General features: G+C 42.3%; 1 protein-coding gene across 10 annotated transcripts in view; it reads left to right on the top strand.

Annotated features, from left to right (window-relative positions):
• The window catches only part of LOC121281920 (transcriptional enhancer factor TEF-5-like), a 311062-nt gene extending 296249 nt beyond the window's left edge, over positions 1–14813 (top strand). For all 10 annotated transcript variants that reach the window (XM_041195118.1, XM_041195119.1, XM_041195116.1 and 7 more), the window contains 3 exons: positions 10001–10141; positions 11168–11320; positions 14281–14813. In XM_041195118.1, coding sequence (XP_041051052.1) covers positions 10001–10141; positions 11168–11320; positions 14281–14394 — 408 coding nt within the window. In that variant the 3' untranslated portion in view covers positions 14395–14813. The remainder of the gene's footprint in view (positions 1–10000; positions 10142–11167; positions 11321–14280) is intronic.
• Positions 14814–15404: the final 591 nt, after the last annotated feature.

The raw sequence follows: 15404 nt of genomic DNA, 5'->3' as shown, positions 1-15404 counted from the left end.
ACAGTGTTCCACACAGTGAGGGTGCGATGGTTTACAGCAGCAATGACAGATCATTGATCCACACCTTGAAAAGGTGGCAAAAGTCTTTCTTTTACTGAAAGCTTTCTTAATTTTGTCAACATACTGCACATCAATGTCCTTCTCTTCAACTGCTGTCGATATTTAGGAGTCCTATCTATCTGAATGAGTACACCTCGTGTTAAAGCACTGTGATCTATTCAGTGTTTTGAATTCTTATCCGGGCATTGAACGGTTACACGGTTTGCTAAATTGGAACTCAAGTTACCAGCCTGAATATGGGATTGTGAAATTAGCTGCAAAGGTCATGACATTAACTGTCCTGCACAGTTACATAATCGTGGGACATTAGACCAAAGAAAATCTTCCTCACGCCAATCTCAGTTCTGTCATTTTAAACTTGCCATTTTAATACTTATGTTGCTATAATTGAAACACCAAATATCATAAGCGACAGAGGTCGATGTGGGTTTATACGAGCAGACTGGAAGGCAGCAAAGGGGCATTGTGCTGTCCCAGTGTCTGCAGCAGGAGCGAGTGAGAGCAACAAGAACAATGACAGCTCTGCAGTTAAAGCAGACGCTGGAGCGACCCTGCCTGGTCACATCGTCAACTGCAAGCTCTGGTCCCAGGCTAAAAACCAACCCCTTACAGAATATTTCCAACACGACTTTATTGTGGAGATTTGAAAGAAAAACACGCCCAGCAACATTTAAAACACTGATCAGAAATCTGCCAACAGTGATAAGAAAAGTGTATTGCAAAAGACTTTCATACCAAAACCATGATGATGAATAAATGCAAATCAGTTCAATGATCGTTTGTAAGATTCTCCTTTTGTTACCACTTGAGTTTAAAAAAGAATGAGGATTATCGAGTGAATCTGCAGCTCCGCTAAGGAACAGGTGTGTTTATGACAGTAATTTACTGTCCTGCTCACCAATCCGCCAAAGTTACAACAAAGCTCTCAGCTCATGTGGACAAAGCTCTATTTCAAAGGGCATCAAATGACACAGCAAAATTCTGGAACCTGCCTCTAGAAGAAGTGGGTCTCTCTTATGAAATCAGCTCAGGTTCTGGCTCACAAAGTTTCTACAGAACAGGAAGTAAGAAGGGGGTTCGGCCAACTTATTCATTCATTGGTGGGAGTCTGTCGACTGCATTGGGGGGAAAAGTCTATGATTTGATCAATCTCCATCCGAGATGATGAATTAGTCAGTGCTAATTTATAATGAAGTGATGATGTGACCGAGGGGGAGAAAGTATAAAAATAAACGCCGGTCAAACGCCTCCACCCAGTGGCTCAGAACCACGTTAAAGCATCGTGTAAAATTGTGTTGGGAGAGATTGGCACTGGGATCATAGCTCCGAACCTGTGGGCATCTATGATGTGGGAAGAAGCAAGTGCCCTTCACCTGTTGGCTTCCTCCCCACTCTTCCTCCCCTTCGTTCTAGCCACATCAAGCTCACAAAGCGCGTAGTGGTTTGTTTTAGTGTCTCGAGTGGGGGTAAACTATACAGCCAAGATGGCAGTTTCAACTGTTTAGCACTCACTCATCATTTTGGGGCCCCCTGTCACATCACAGTGTGTTTCATTGTAAATCCAACCCTGTCCAAATTAATTAATTGAATCAAATTCCACCAGCTGACAAGGTGGGATTTGAACCCATGTCCCTCAGAGCATTAGCCTGGGTCTCTGGATTACTAGTTCAGTGACATTATCACCACACCACCATCTCCCCTCACCTGGGCAGCCTTGTAGGCCAATTATAGGAAGTTAACGAGCAAGTACAGCAGGCAATTAGGAAAGCAAGTAGCATGTTAGCCTTTATTTGGAGTACAAGAGTGAGGAAGTCTTATTGCAATTGTATAGGGCCTTGGTGTGAGCGCACCTGGAGTACTGTCTGTGTACAAGGTAGGGGTATACTTGCCGTAGAGGGATGCAACAAAGTTTCCCTAGAGTTTAGAAGAAATTGAAAAATAAAATTCTCAAGTAGCTTGGTAGAGTGAATGCTGGGAGGATTTTTTCTGGCTGAGGAGTCTAAAGTTAGTTTAAAAGTCTCCAGATAAGAGGTTGGATGTTAAGGGATGAGATGAGGAGAAATTTCTTCACTCGTAGGGTTGTAAATCTTTGGAATACTCTACCAAATGCCAAATAGAACCCTTAAGTGCATCGAAGGGCAGAGGAATCTGGGTGTTAAGGTCCACAGGTCACTGAAAGTGGCAACGCAGGTGGATAAGGTAGTCAGGAAGGCATATGGCATGCTTGCCTTCATCGGCAGGGCTATTGAGTATAAAAGCTGGGAAGTCATGCTGCAGCTGTATAGAACCTTGGTTAGGCCACACTTGGAATATTGTGTGCAATTCTGGTCACCACATTACCAGAAGGATATGGAGGCTTTGGAGAGGGTGCAGAGGAGGTTTACCAGGATGCTGCATGGTCTGGAGGTTATTAGCTATGAGGAGAGGTTGGAGAAACTTGGATTGTTCTCACTAGAGCAACGGAGATTGAGGGGCGACTTGATAGAAGTTTACAAAATTATGAGTGGCATGGACAGAGTAGATGGAAGCTTTTTCCCAGGGTGGACATAGATTTAAGGTGAGAGGAGAAAACTTCAGAGGAGATGTGCGGGGCAAGTTTTTTTACACAGAGGGTAGTGAGTGTCTGGAATTCACTGCCAGAGGAGGTGGTGGAAGCAGGTACGATAGTGGTGTGTAAGAGGCAGCTTGACAAATACATGAATAGGATGGGAATAGAGGAATATGGACCCCGGAAGAGCAAAATGTTTTAGTTGACAGGCAACATAATCGGTGCAGTCTTAGAGGGACGAAGGGCTTGTTCCTGTGCTGTACTCTTCTTTGTTCTTTGTTCAATTCAATTAATAAATCTGGAATTGAAAGCTAGTCTTAGTCATGGTGACCATGAAACTATCATCGAGTGTTGTAAAAACTCATCTGGTTCACTAATGTCCTATAGGTAAGGAAATCTGCCATCCTTACCTGGTCTGGCCCACATGTGACTCCAGACCCACAGCAATGTGGTTGGCTCCTAACTGCCCTCTGAAATGGCTGAGCTAGTCACTCAGTTCAAGGGTAATTAGGGGATGGGCAACAAATGCTGACCTTGTCAGTGAGGCCACATCTAATGAAAGAATAAAGGAAAAAACCTGAAAGGGCTGCAGATGCTCAGTAGTTGAGTATATTCAAATAGAGATCGATTAGTTTTTTTGGGAATTGAGGGATATGGGTACAGTACGGGAAGTTTGTTAACAGGAAGATCAGCCATGTTCTTGTACAAGGGAGCAGACTTGAAGGGCCAAATAGTCTACTCTAGCATCTATTCCTTATGTTCCTAAAGTAGAAAGGGACTGTAGAGGCCAAGAGAACAAGGTTGCAGCATTTCCTTCAGTATCATTTCTATATACACTCATCAGATACCTGAGCTGGCAACTGGTCGAATCATGATTCTTATGTCATGACAGGTTAAGCAAGCATGCATTTGTTAACCATAGGGGCACCTCACCCTCACGAATTTGTCTCAAGTTTTCCCATGTCTGCTCGAGCATCCATGAGCTGCAGATGTCATTCCTGACCACATTATCTGAGAGGTTTCCCTCTACATTGATTAATGTGTTAATGGTCCAAGCACAGCTCTCTAGTACAGTGGCCAAGCTCTGAATTATCTGTGTCAGGTCTTGGTCCATACTGAGTTGCCTGTCCTGGATCCCTTGGTCCCTTCTCCAGAATTTTCTTAAGTTGACAACTTAAGATCCGGACCTTTTGTCCGTTGTTGCCAAATCAATTGAATTTACTATTGAGGTCCCTGTGTTAAATGCTGTGGTGATGTCGTTAAGCAGACTATGGTTTAGCCGACCTTTTCCCTGGACAGGTGGTGCAGCCACGGGCTGCCCTCCACCGCCTGTATTTTCACTTATTTTACCAGAGTTGCATATGGTGCTTAGGTCTGACTCGAGCACCACTCAGGCAAGTCAACATCGGAGATGTTTAGGACGACGGGCACCAGCTCATGGCATATGCTATCATACAGGATTTTGTCAGCTCTTATCAATACTAGTCCATTCTCTGGTCCAGGACTCAGTTAATTGTGGCCATGGCATTTTGCCTCCACTTGTTAAGTCAGTTAGCGCTATTGTTGTAGCATCATTCCTGCGGATTCAAGTACAAGACCTCCCAGTCGTCACTGGTTGGTCACGATTGGTTCTGTAAAATAAGATCAGTTAGTAACAGTTACACCTGTGCTTCCAGCGCCCCTTCCCTTTCATATCCACACAGGTGCAAGTTTTGCCAATCATTATTATCTCGTAAAGTCCTATCCATTTGGATGAAAAGCCTGGTTTCTTGGGCGTTACCTTCACCATTACCTTATTCCTCGCTTCTGGCATGTCCTCGGGGAGTTGCTCCGCCTCACTTCCTCCCTGGCCTGCAATCTCCTGTCTCACCTCGGACCTCAATTCCTTAAGCTGTCTACACGACTCTACAATGCACCTTCTTATCCTATCTTTCAGTATCATCGCTTCTAGCAGCGGTTCTTTCTGGGAGCCACTTAACTCCGCCTGTCATCATGGTGTCATGAGGTTCCAGTGTCTCAGGTTATCAAATTTAGTTCTCTTAAAACAGTTTGCGTATTATATCCTCTTTCCGTAACTCTATCTCCTATCTTTAATCATTTCCTCATGCTATTTTACACAATGCAATAGCTACCATCTTAACTCGTTCAGGTTGTCTGGAGTGACTTTACAGTCCAATAAAGTATTCTCATAACATTTTTAAAACAGAAATCAAACATTTCTATTTGATTTCAGGCATTAACATGTTTTACTTCCTTATCTTCATCTCCTGAAACAACATTTTATTTTCTCAAAAGTAACTCACTAGTTTATGTCTGACCTTTCTTTCATTTTAAAATTATCTCAACTTCATTAACTCTGCCAAAAATTGGATTTCTGCCAAACTTTGTCAAGGTCTTGAGCTTAGGTTTATATTTTGGGAACAGACTTACAAATACAAAAAGCTTGCAGCATTTGAATTAGTGTCAATTGTTGTCAAATAAAAATTCCCTTTTGAGGACTTTATCAGGAACCAAACGTCAAATTTTTAAACTTTGTAAGAACTGTAATTTACACTACCAAAATTAAAACTACCTCTTTCTCATGTGTATAAATTTGAATCCAGATTAAAAGTCCCACATGTTCATCAACACATTTTCTTTATCTTGGATAGCATCCTAGTTATTCAATAGTAACTTGCTAAATTACATTGCACTTTTGACATCTCAAGATGGTCCCAAATTCAAGTAACAGTGCTGTTGAGCTACAGATTTCCTTTCATATTAATTCATCTCTTCTTCAAAAGAAACCCCTTTTTACTCATAGAAACCACCTAGACTGTGTGTTTATGTCTTTTGGTTTTTCAAGGATCCTTTTGGATTTCAGGTATTTTTTTCCTCAGAATTTTTAGAATACCAACTCGTATGAGTTAAAATTAAATCATCAATCCAAATCAGCTTGGAAGCTGGTGCAAAGAGTAACTTCCTGCTAGCCTGCAAGGGGGTGGTACAAAGGCTGGTTCATCTCAAACAAAGGGAAACCCTGTTTTATCTTTACAATACCTTCGAATTGCGATTTTTGCCAGAAATCTCAACTCAAACTTTATATTCAAAACATTGGAATATTTGCCTTTTCCTTTAATCTAATATGAGGCTTTTGACTCTAAAGTGCTGAACTCCACACACAAATAACAATTTAGGGAAGAAAATACAATAAAGCTCATATACAAATTCTTCCTTGTACACACAAACACTTCATTGCACATAAACACACTCATATATAAGGGTATGTATTTCCATTCTTACAATGTTTATCTTAACAACTTAAAATTGTCATACTCTTAACAAAAATTCAAGTAGCAGTGGGGAGAATAAAGCGATCTTGGAGGCCCTACCTACAGGGACAATCAAAATGACCGAAGCTCATATTTCATCTGCCTGTCACTTCTTAATAACCCCACTAGGGGTAAACCACACACACCCCCCCACCACCCCCCTCCCTCCTCCTCTCTCTCTCTCTCCAAAACAAACAGCTTTTGTGATTTAAATAAATTCATTTTTTTTAAGTTATTTACCAAAAATTCTGTGGGGGTCCTTTCAGGTCCCAGCTGTCCGGCATTTTCTTAATAAGTTTTTTAATGATGTTCTGCTATGAATCCCATAATTGAGCCTTCCAGTCCCCAATCGAGGTCCATGGTACCCTTCATCTCCTTCTGCTCTCCCAAAAACATTTTCCTTTCACTTGCCCCGCGTGGTCTTTTTCACCGTGTGCGGCTTTGGCTTATTCCTTCCGAGGTGTCCGACCTATCTGCGCGGCTCCAGCTTTTAACCCACTATCGTGGTTCCACCTGCTCTTCCCGCTACCTGTCCTGAGTTCTCCTTCAGCTTCTTTGGATACTCGGTTGGACCTTTACTCAGGTAAGCTGACTGCTCTAACTATGGGTGGTAAATAAACGTACTCACCCGTTTGCAGTGCCATTCCGATGATCCGGTACGAGTAACCTGCTCACAGCACCAATTAATGTCGTTTGTGTCGACAAACCAGCATGAGACTCAGGTACAGGTTTCAATCATTTATTATTCAAACTTACACAGGGAGAGACAGCCTTAGGCAGTCCAAGAACGTATTCTAAAAGGTTACAAGTGTTCACTCCTTACACCTTTAGTCACATACACGTAATATTCTAATCTTGTCAATTTACAATCACATGCTTCTCTGATCTCAGTTACTTGCTATCCGTGTGTACATACATCAAGCATTGTTCTCATCCATGCAAGACCACCATATCTTGCTGATTGTGCTGGAGTCTGGGCCTCCTCGAGGCCAGACTCCTGCAGCCACTCTCTGGTCTTGTCCTTTGTTCTGCTAGCTTGTTTGTCTCATTCCTTATCCTGGCTAAAGCACATCTGCTACTCTCCCATTCTGCTTTTCTGCTTATATTTTATTTTTGATTAAAAGACACTTCTAACTAAAATTGTTTAACCCTTTTAAAACCCAGTTGCCAGAGAGGGTAGGGTAATGCCTAACCTAGTAGTAGGTATGCAGTGATCACCTATTCAGGCTGATTGATGGGCAGAGCTTCCTTCAACTGTGTTTGTGCTTCTGGTGTGTGGTGCATAGTAAGATCTAGGATGTTGGATTGAAAACCTCAAATCTACCTTGGATTTGCTGAGTGTTGGCACTGTGTTTCTTCCAGGGCATCAGGGGTGTCTCCAGTCAGGGAAACCTGTTTTCTACATGTCCTAGGGAGCAGGCATAAATACTTCCACTTTGATCTGGGTGTTGAAAACATTTTCTCCAGTACCCAGACAGATTGAAACTGTCGGTTGCATGAATATGAAGATGCAGTCAGCTACTGCACACTAGTGACAGAAAGGAAAATTAGAGAGGCATTTTCTAATCCATTTTGCAAGTTGGAGATGAGTGAAGGAGGACAATGGGCATCTCCATGCAGGAGTCCTTCCATGTCTGCATCCAATTATTTCTAAATAATCACAGAGTTTTGTTTTCTGGAAGTTGATGCCATTTAGTCAGTCCTGCATTTGGCTGTCATCATTCCCATTGTCACGTAAGGAACAACAGTCATGAAAAAGCAATCAGCACCAAAATCTATAAGCTCACAAGCGACGCAGCTCATGGAACTTCTAAGTGGAAGTCTTAGAACTTCTTTTAGTTAGATGTTTCATGACCTACTAAAAGGCCTCACAGCCTTTTAATAATCATATTTCCCTCCCTCCATTCTTGATGGTGCTGGCTTTTGCTTGAGGACAGCTCCATGGGCCCTCTGTTAAGCTGATATTCTTAGTGGGTCAGCAAGAATATGAGTGTGGATGTTTGATATTGCGGGTAGGGGCGGAGAAAGGCAGCTATTCCCCTCAATCCTATTCTATCACTGACTGACATATACACAAACCTATTTGCCAGCAGTGGTCACCAATAAAGAACGAAAGTGGGAGCTCTGAATATTGTTCCATCACTCCAGCCCTTCCATACCCAATCCAGAGATATTGAGACCTGCTATAATATTCCACCACTGCCCCAATCAAAAGGCTTTGCATATTAGCACAGGACTCCATACATAAGAATTACGCTCATTGTGGAGCAGAGCCATGTGGAATATCCTAGAATCAATCACCTAGCCTGTGCTGAGTTGGGTGACCTCAGCCAGCGGTTGAGATGCCAGAATTAGTCTCTGCAGAGGAAAACTAGGGTTGCCAGTCCTGACCACTGTCCAGGGATTCCAGATGGGCATCAGCAGAAGATGGAGGAAATTGGAGGAAGAAAAAGTAGCTCTGAGACAGCACAACTTAAGTGGCTGATAATACAGCAAAGAAACCAAAAGTGTTGCTCATCTCTTGAAAGAGAGAACTCAATATTTCCACTAGCCTGTGTTTGGAAAAGTGGTTTCACTCCTGAAGGGTTTGGGTTTAATTTTAAAATGTTTCCCTCTTGTTCTGGATTCCCTAACTGAAGAAAATCATTTCTTTTTAGTGAACCTGTTGCATCCTCTAATCGTTTTAAACGCTTCCAATTAGATCAACTCTCAATCTTATAATGGATCGCAATAAATCCTGAATCTTACTTTAAATTATACAGGGAAAGTGGGATGAGAGAACATGAGAACAACTCACAAAAGATGAACTGAAAACTGAAGTGAGGAAAGTCTTTTTGCAAATCAGCCTATGGAATAGGCTTCCAATGAAAGTGAAGGAATGCAAAAATCCTGGTGTCTTTGAAGAAATGATTGGTTGCTGGAATAGGAGAGTTTAGGATGTCAAAGATGGATAAATTAAGATAGGCCAAATGGTTTTCCTCATCTTGTAGTGAGCTTGTGGGGTCAGTAGATTTTTTTTTGACATGTACTGTGACATTTGGGAGTGAGGTAATATCCTGCTATTCTTTGAACAGTAACATCATTTTAGGCTATTTCTTTCGTTCTCTTCCTGAGCCTATGTCATTGAAACTATGAATGAAGATACTTGTGTCGGTGTGAGGTGGTACCTGCAGAATGTGGTCATTTTAAAGGCTTGTCTCCCTGTTGGGATCATGCTGTTCCTGGCTGGAGCACTATTAATATAGCGACGAATAGTTACCAATTCCTTTGTTAACTAAATTTCTCGATTTTAAAATCATCAGATAATCACTCAGCTCCTTTAAGCGAATTCAGCTGGGTCATGTAGTTTTGCGTTAAAACTTGCAGTGTCAGTAAGTATCAGATAGTTGACCAGTTCTGGGATTTTCTATCATTGGATGTCCACCTGAGTGCAGAAATCCCAAACAATGTTGGCCATCACCAATAGTGTCTAACCAAGCTCCAGTAACTACACAAACTGAATGATTTCTGTGTAACCCTACTCATTCTTGTAAATGTCTCTTCAGCTCATTGCAATTCTCCAAACCTTCTTGCAACTCTTGTTTCTTATAATCCCTGCTGTTCTTGACCTAGCTCATACCAAGTCCCATTCACCTGTTACCCATTTGCTCCGTTACCTACACTGCCTCCCAGTCCAGCAGTGCCTTAAGTATAAAATTTTCATCCTGGTTTTCAAATCCCTTCATATTTCTGTAACCTCCTCCAGATCTACAAGCCTTCTATATCCCTGTGCCCTTTTAAACTGCTCCAATATTGGTGGCCATTCCTTTAAATGCCAAGGCCCTAAACTCTGGAATCCTATCCCTAAACTTCTCTGCTTTTCTACATTGTTGTTCTCCTTTCAGATTCTCCTTAAAACCTACCTTTTTATCGAACTGTTGGTCAGTTGTCATAATACCCCTACACAGATCGGTGCCAAATTTTGTTTGATAACACTCCTATGCAGCACCTTGGGACATTTTGCTACATTAAAGGTGCTATATAAATGCAAGTTATCGTTGATGCTATCCATTATTTCAATTCCATGCATCTGTCTCCTCAGGCGGACCTTAACAGCAACATCCAGGATGGACCTGGGGCTTTCTACGGAGTCAGCAGCCAGTACACTAGCTCTGAGAACATGACAATCACCTGCTCCACTAAGGTCTGCTCTTTTGGAAAGCAAGTGGTGGAGAAGGTGGAGGTGAGTGGTTATTCTGGAAAAAATGTATCCAAATGCAAGAGGAAGCTACAGTTAAAAGGAAACAATATGTTTTTGTACTCGTTAAGAAATGTTTAGGTTGAGGAGTAGGACTTCTTTGTTTTATACTTCTGGCTCACTAGGTACTCCAGTGACAGTCAGAAGCAGAGTCGTCTTCCTCACCTCTTTCCCAAGAAGAATGGTAAACCTTCCCTTTTCTCTCCACCCAGCCATCACCTCCCACCTGCACAGGAGAAATCTCCATTCCCCATATGAGGCATTGTAAGAACCTCCATGAGGGAAATTGCCAACTTGTACCCAGTAAAAGGCAGCATTGTGGTGTTGGCTGTGGGGTGAAAGAGGGAACAAATTGATCAAACCCTTTTAAACCTTAAGGTGCTATTGGAAGGGCTGTCTCCATGTTGAATCATGATGTTGCTGGTCTGTTAACCCAGTCAGTGAGCGGTTAGTTCATTGCTTAAGGGATTATATGTTACTCTCTGGTGTTAACATTGATGTTAAACCGAAATCCTGCAATGGAACATAATGAGGAGAAACTTCTTTAGAGAGTTGTGAATCTATGGAATTCATTGCCACAGAAGGCTGTGGAGGCCAGGTCATTGTGTGTATTTAAGACCGAGATAGATGGGTTCTTGATTGGTAAGGGGATCAAAGGTTACGGGGAGAAGGCAGGAGAATGGAGTTGAGAAACTTATCAGCCATGATTGAATGGCGGAGCAGACTCGATGGGCCGATTGGTCTAATTTCTGCTCCAATGTCTTATGGTCTCTTATGGTCTGCAGCATACTGCAAATACTGTGCAATGGCATGCAGCTTTATGTATGAAATTCCAGTCACCTTTAGGTCAATTGCTTCATTGTAAGCGAATTGACAATCAGTACGAAACCAAACTGGTTCCTGCATCCTCCAAGTGTGATTTACTGTTTCTTACCCCGCGGGTGGCTCTAACACTTGTAGAAACACTGCTTTCGTAACCCTTTATGCCTTCTGTCTCGTGTTGGCCCACAGACAGAATATGCCAGGCTGGAGAATGGAAGGTTTGTGTATCGGATCCATCGCTCCCCGATGTGTGAATACATGATCAACTTCATCCACAAACTCAAGCATTTACCAGAGAAATACATGATGAACAGTGTGCTAGAGAACTTCACTATCCTTCAGGTAAACACTTGTGCAATCGCCTGATCTATGAGTGCATGAGATGGAGAATGCTGCTGGTCTGGCATGGAATATTATGACTGTGTGCTTTTTACCCCTTCCCAAAATGAGAAGGTGTCCCACTTGTAAATAAAGGTCACCCTCATCAATGGTGTATTCGACCATCCTGTCAACACATAAACTTAAGTAACACTTCACATATGCTCGTGCTAGACCCCATGCACACTAATATTACACTTTATGCTTGCTCATACATTACTTCTATCATTCTTGGTAATTATTGCTTCACCTCTTTTTTTGAAAAAAAAATCCATCAGTGCTGAGAACAGGGATTTCCAAATGGCCTGCCCTGCCAAATTAAAACACCACAATTGTGGGCCAATGACTAATCCTTTGCATGAAGAAGGCTATTCAGCCCATCCTAACTCATTCAACCAGAAAGAATCTACAGTCGCACTTCTCATTCAGTTGTTAAATAATTCCAGGGATTTTCTCCCCATTGCTATTCCCGAAGTCCAATCCCTGTTTTGATCACTCTGTGAAGAAGAAATGATTTCTACAAGTTTCAAGCTATGTCCTTTACCCTAATCTGGTTTAGCACCAAATAATTTTTTGAATTTATCTGCTTTGTACCATTAAGTGCATCTCTATCACCTCCTTTTATAGCTGCAAAGCCCAATTTACTCTAGTTTTTCCCTCCTACTTCAGGGATCTGCTTTGTAGCTCTTCCCTGAACTGCCTCAAGGCCTTGACTTATGTCTTAATGAACAGAACCAGGCAAGTACAAATTCAGATAAAAGCAAAATACTGCAGCTGCTGGAAGTCTGAAAATGTTGGAAAAGCTCAGCAGGTCTGACGGCATCTGTGAAGAGAAAGACAGAGTTAACGTTTCGAGTCCGTATGACCCTTTTTCAGAGGTCTTTCTTCAGGGTCACACGGACTCGAAACATTAACTCTGTCTTTCTCTTCACAGATGCTGTCAGACCTGCTGAGTTTTTCCAGCATTTTCTGTTTTTATTTAAGCACAAATTCAGGTCTGCCATGGATAGCTTTTTAAGTTCTTTCATGCCAGTCACTACCATAAGTAATCTGAGACTGTTTGTTTTATTTTGAGTTGATCCATGCTGCTTCTATCTATTTGTACCATAATGTAACCTGGGAGTATAATTATTGTGACCTGAACCAGATATATGTCCCTTCCTCATGTACCACTCTTTCAAACTCTCCAAAGGTGATATGTTTTAATAGCACAAAATAATGGTCATGCTGCACCATCCCACATCAATGGCTTGTCTTATTTGAGAGAACAGAATTTGATCTTTTAGCTCAGGGCTGGGCCCCCCACTCCACGTAACTCCTGGCATGTTCCGACCAGGCTCCAATGTCCACTTTTTTGTCGTACATGACCACCCTTCCCCCAGACCAAGGGCCAGGTCCACCTGGTAATGAGCCCAACTGAGGTCAAATGAATTAAGTTGTCACATAGCAATATCGCTGTTGTACTGGAGTGTTAGCCCTCCTGACTTGTGAATTTACCCCCTTAAAAAGTAAGATCATTAGTAGCACTTATAACACCTACTACACAAGGTCCTTCTTGTATTAGCAGTCTGAAATCCCATTACATGATAATACTCGAGGTACGAGCTGTTTGCACACGTTTGCCTTTTTACATGCAGTAATGGAATCTGCCAGGTTTGACAATAGTGTGCTTTTGATTCCTGCGTACGTTCTTACTGTGAATTATTACTATTACCCAGCCTCTTGGTCTAACGCATTCTTTCCCAGGATATCAAAACCCTTTTCCCTAAGCTACCTCTTCCTCCATCATGCTTTTAAAACCCAAGCTTGGATTCATCTAAGTCACTTGATTTTCCTGGTCATCTTTCTCACTCTAGACCTACATCTCTTACCTGGATTTCTGAATTTGGGAAAGACAGATCAGTGGTATCTCTGATGGCCCAGCAGTCCTATGCAGTGAGGGAATGTGCCACATGAACTAGGGTAGTTGCAGGTTATACCCTGACTTGTATTGAGTTAGCGGATTGCGGTCAGTAGGGCCAGATAGGTTAAGGAGGTGGAAATCAGACTGGGTTCTGCTACCTGTTGGAAATGCTGCTTGAATATGGGGTGAGACCAGAATGGCACTTGCCTATAATGTGTCTGCAGTGTGCAGTCAACATTCACATTCAGATAGCTGCCGAGGATACCTGGTACATGTGGAACTATCCTCCATGTTCACAGGGGGAAAATCTGATGAGAGATACGAAAAGTGTGCCTTCTATATTGTCAATCATACAATGAATAACTCCAGGTGCTGAGGTGTATTTAAGGTTGCCCGAACATTGTTTCCGGTTTAACATTTTCCTTGTTGTGTTCAAATACCTCCAATGCCTCATTGCTGCTCATCTCTGTATTCTCCTCCAGCCCTACAACACTCCAAAAACTTTCCTTTGCTCCAATTCTGGCTTCTTGCACATCTCAGATGTTCTCCCCCCCCACCCCCCACCGCCGCCATCCCTGCCATTGGTAGCCTTCAGCTATGCTTTAAGCTCTAGAATTCCCTCCCTAACCTTTGAGCCTCTCTATATCTCCTTCCTCTTTTAAGAAGCATCTTAAAACCTACCTCTATGACCAAGCTTTTTGTCATCTATCCTAATATCTCCTGACAATGCTTGGTGTCAGATTTTGTCTAATAACCCTTCCTGTAAAATGCCTTCAGACATTACATTAAAATGCTATGTAAATGTAAGTGGTCGTTTAACAGCATTAATCTGTCGGTGTCTGTTTCCCTTTGGGACCTGTTTCACCCCTCCGCCATCCCCGTTACTGGACCACACTCTGACCCCAGCTCACTGATGTTCCTCCACGGGGTTCACGGTGATGCCAGAAAGGTGTTGTTACGTGACTTTTGTGCTGCACAACTGCGTTTCAACTCAGTTCTTCCCTGTCTTGTTTTCTGCCAGGTTGTGACCAACCGGGACACCCAGGAGACCTTGCTGTGTATAGCGTTTGTATTTGAGGTGTCGACAAGCGAACACGGTGCACAACATCACGTTTACCGACTGGTGAAGGACTAGGACCCCACCCCCAACCTTCCCTACACAGAGGGTGCTGCCGCCTGCCATTTATCTACACATCTTGGTGCCTGCTCATTTTTACCAAACGCAAAAAAAATCTATTTTTCACAGAAATACAGATATTTTTACATCCGAACAAATGTAAAAAAAAAATTACAAAAAAAAATGAACTGTTGTGAAGTCAAAAGAACAATATTCTGCACTACTTCTGTGAGGGTCATGTATGTGTGTGTGTTTTTATTTCCTCTCTCCAGAACTCAAGCTCAGTGAGAGGTAATGGTACGGTTTTTCTTCCTTTTAAAAAATAATTAATAATATTTACACTTCAGGGATAGTAAGTATTGGATAAGAATCACTTTCAGAAAGTAAGTGTTAATGGGGACTTGTGTGTAGGAATGTTGTCTCTATTATAGTTGTTCGAGGGGTGGGGGGGGAAGGGAAGTAAAACACTTCCATTTTGTTTGCTTGTGATCACAAAATGGCTGCCCAGCCCAAAAACTAGGGCTTTGTAGCCATTGTATCCATCATCAAGACATTTGGAGGTTTGGTACCATCACTTCTTTGACCTCTGGGAATGATTCTTTGTGGGTGAGGGGAGAGGTAGTTGACTTAGGTCAGCAAGTTCCAGGATATTTAAAGAGTTAATTAAAGGGCTCCCCTCCCAGTTTTTCATCTCTCCTTATTGGTGGACATGGTTAAGTAATATGAGATGGACATGATAGATTTTAAAGATGGTTAAAGTGGAGAGCAGCATACAAAGGACAGGAGCCAGGGGCCCCATCCCTTTTAAGTTTTTATTTAACTTTAAATTAGATCAGTGCAAATGATGTATTTATTTACCCAGACATGTCCTTACCGGTATTTATAGGGTTAGAACATGAAAACGGGACAGTTTTTTCCCCATCTGGTTCTCCCCTTCTGAGGGTACTGACTCTTACTCGGGTGCAGTTCCACGGGCATCAATTATGTGGTCATTCTCCATTTGTGATCCTAGTCTGTGAACGTTGGCA

Source organism: Carcharodon carcharias, chromosome 9 (genome assembly GCF_017639515.1).
Source record: "Carcharodon carcharias isolate sCarCar2 chromosome 9, sCarCar2.pri, whole genome shotgun sequence".
Taxonomy (NCBI): Eukaryota; Metazoa; Chordata; class Chondrichthyes; order Lamniformes; family Lamnidae; genus Carcharodon; species Carcharodon carcharias.
Note: the sequence above shows the minus strand (reverse complement) of the source record. Positions and strands in the feature narration are given on the sequence as shown.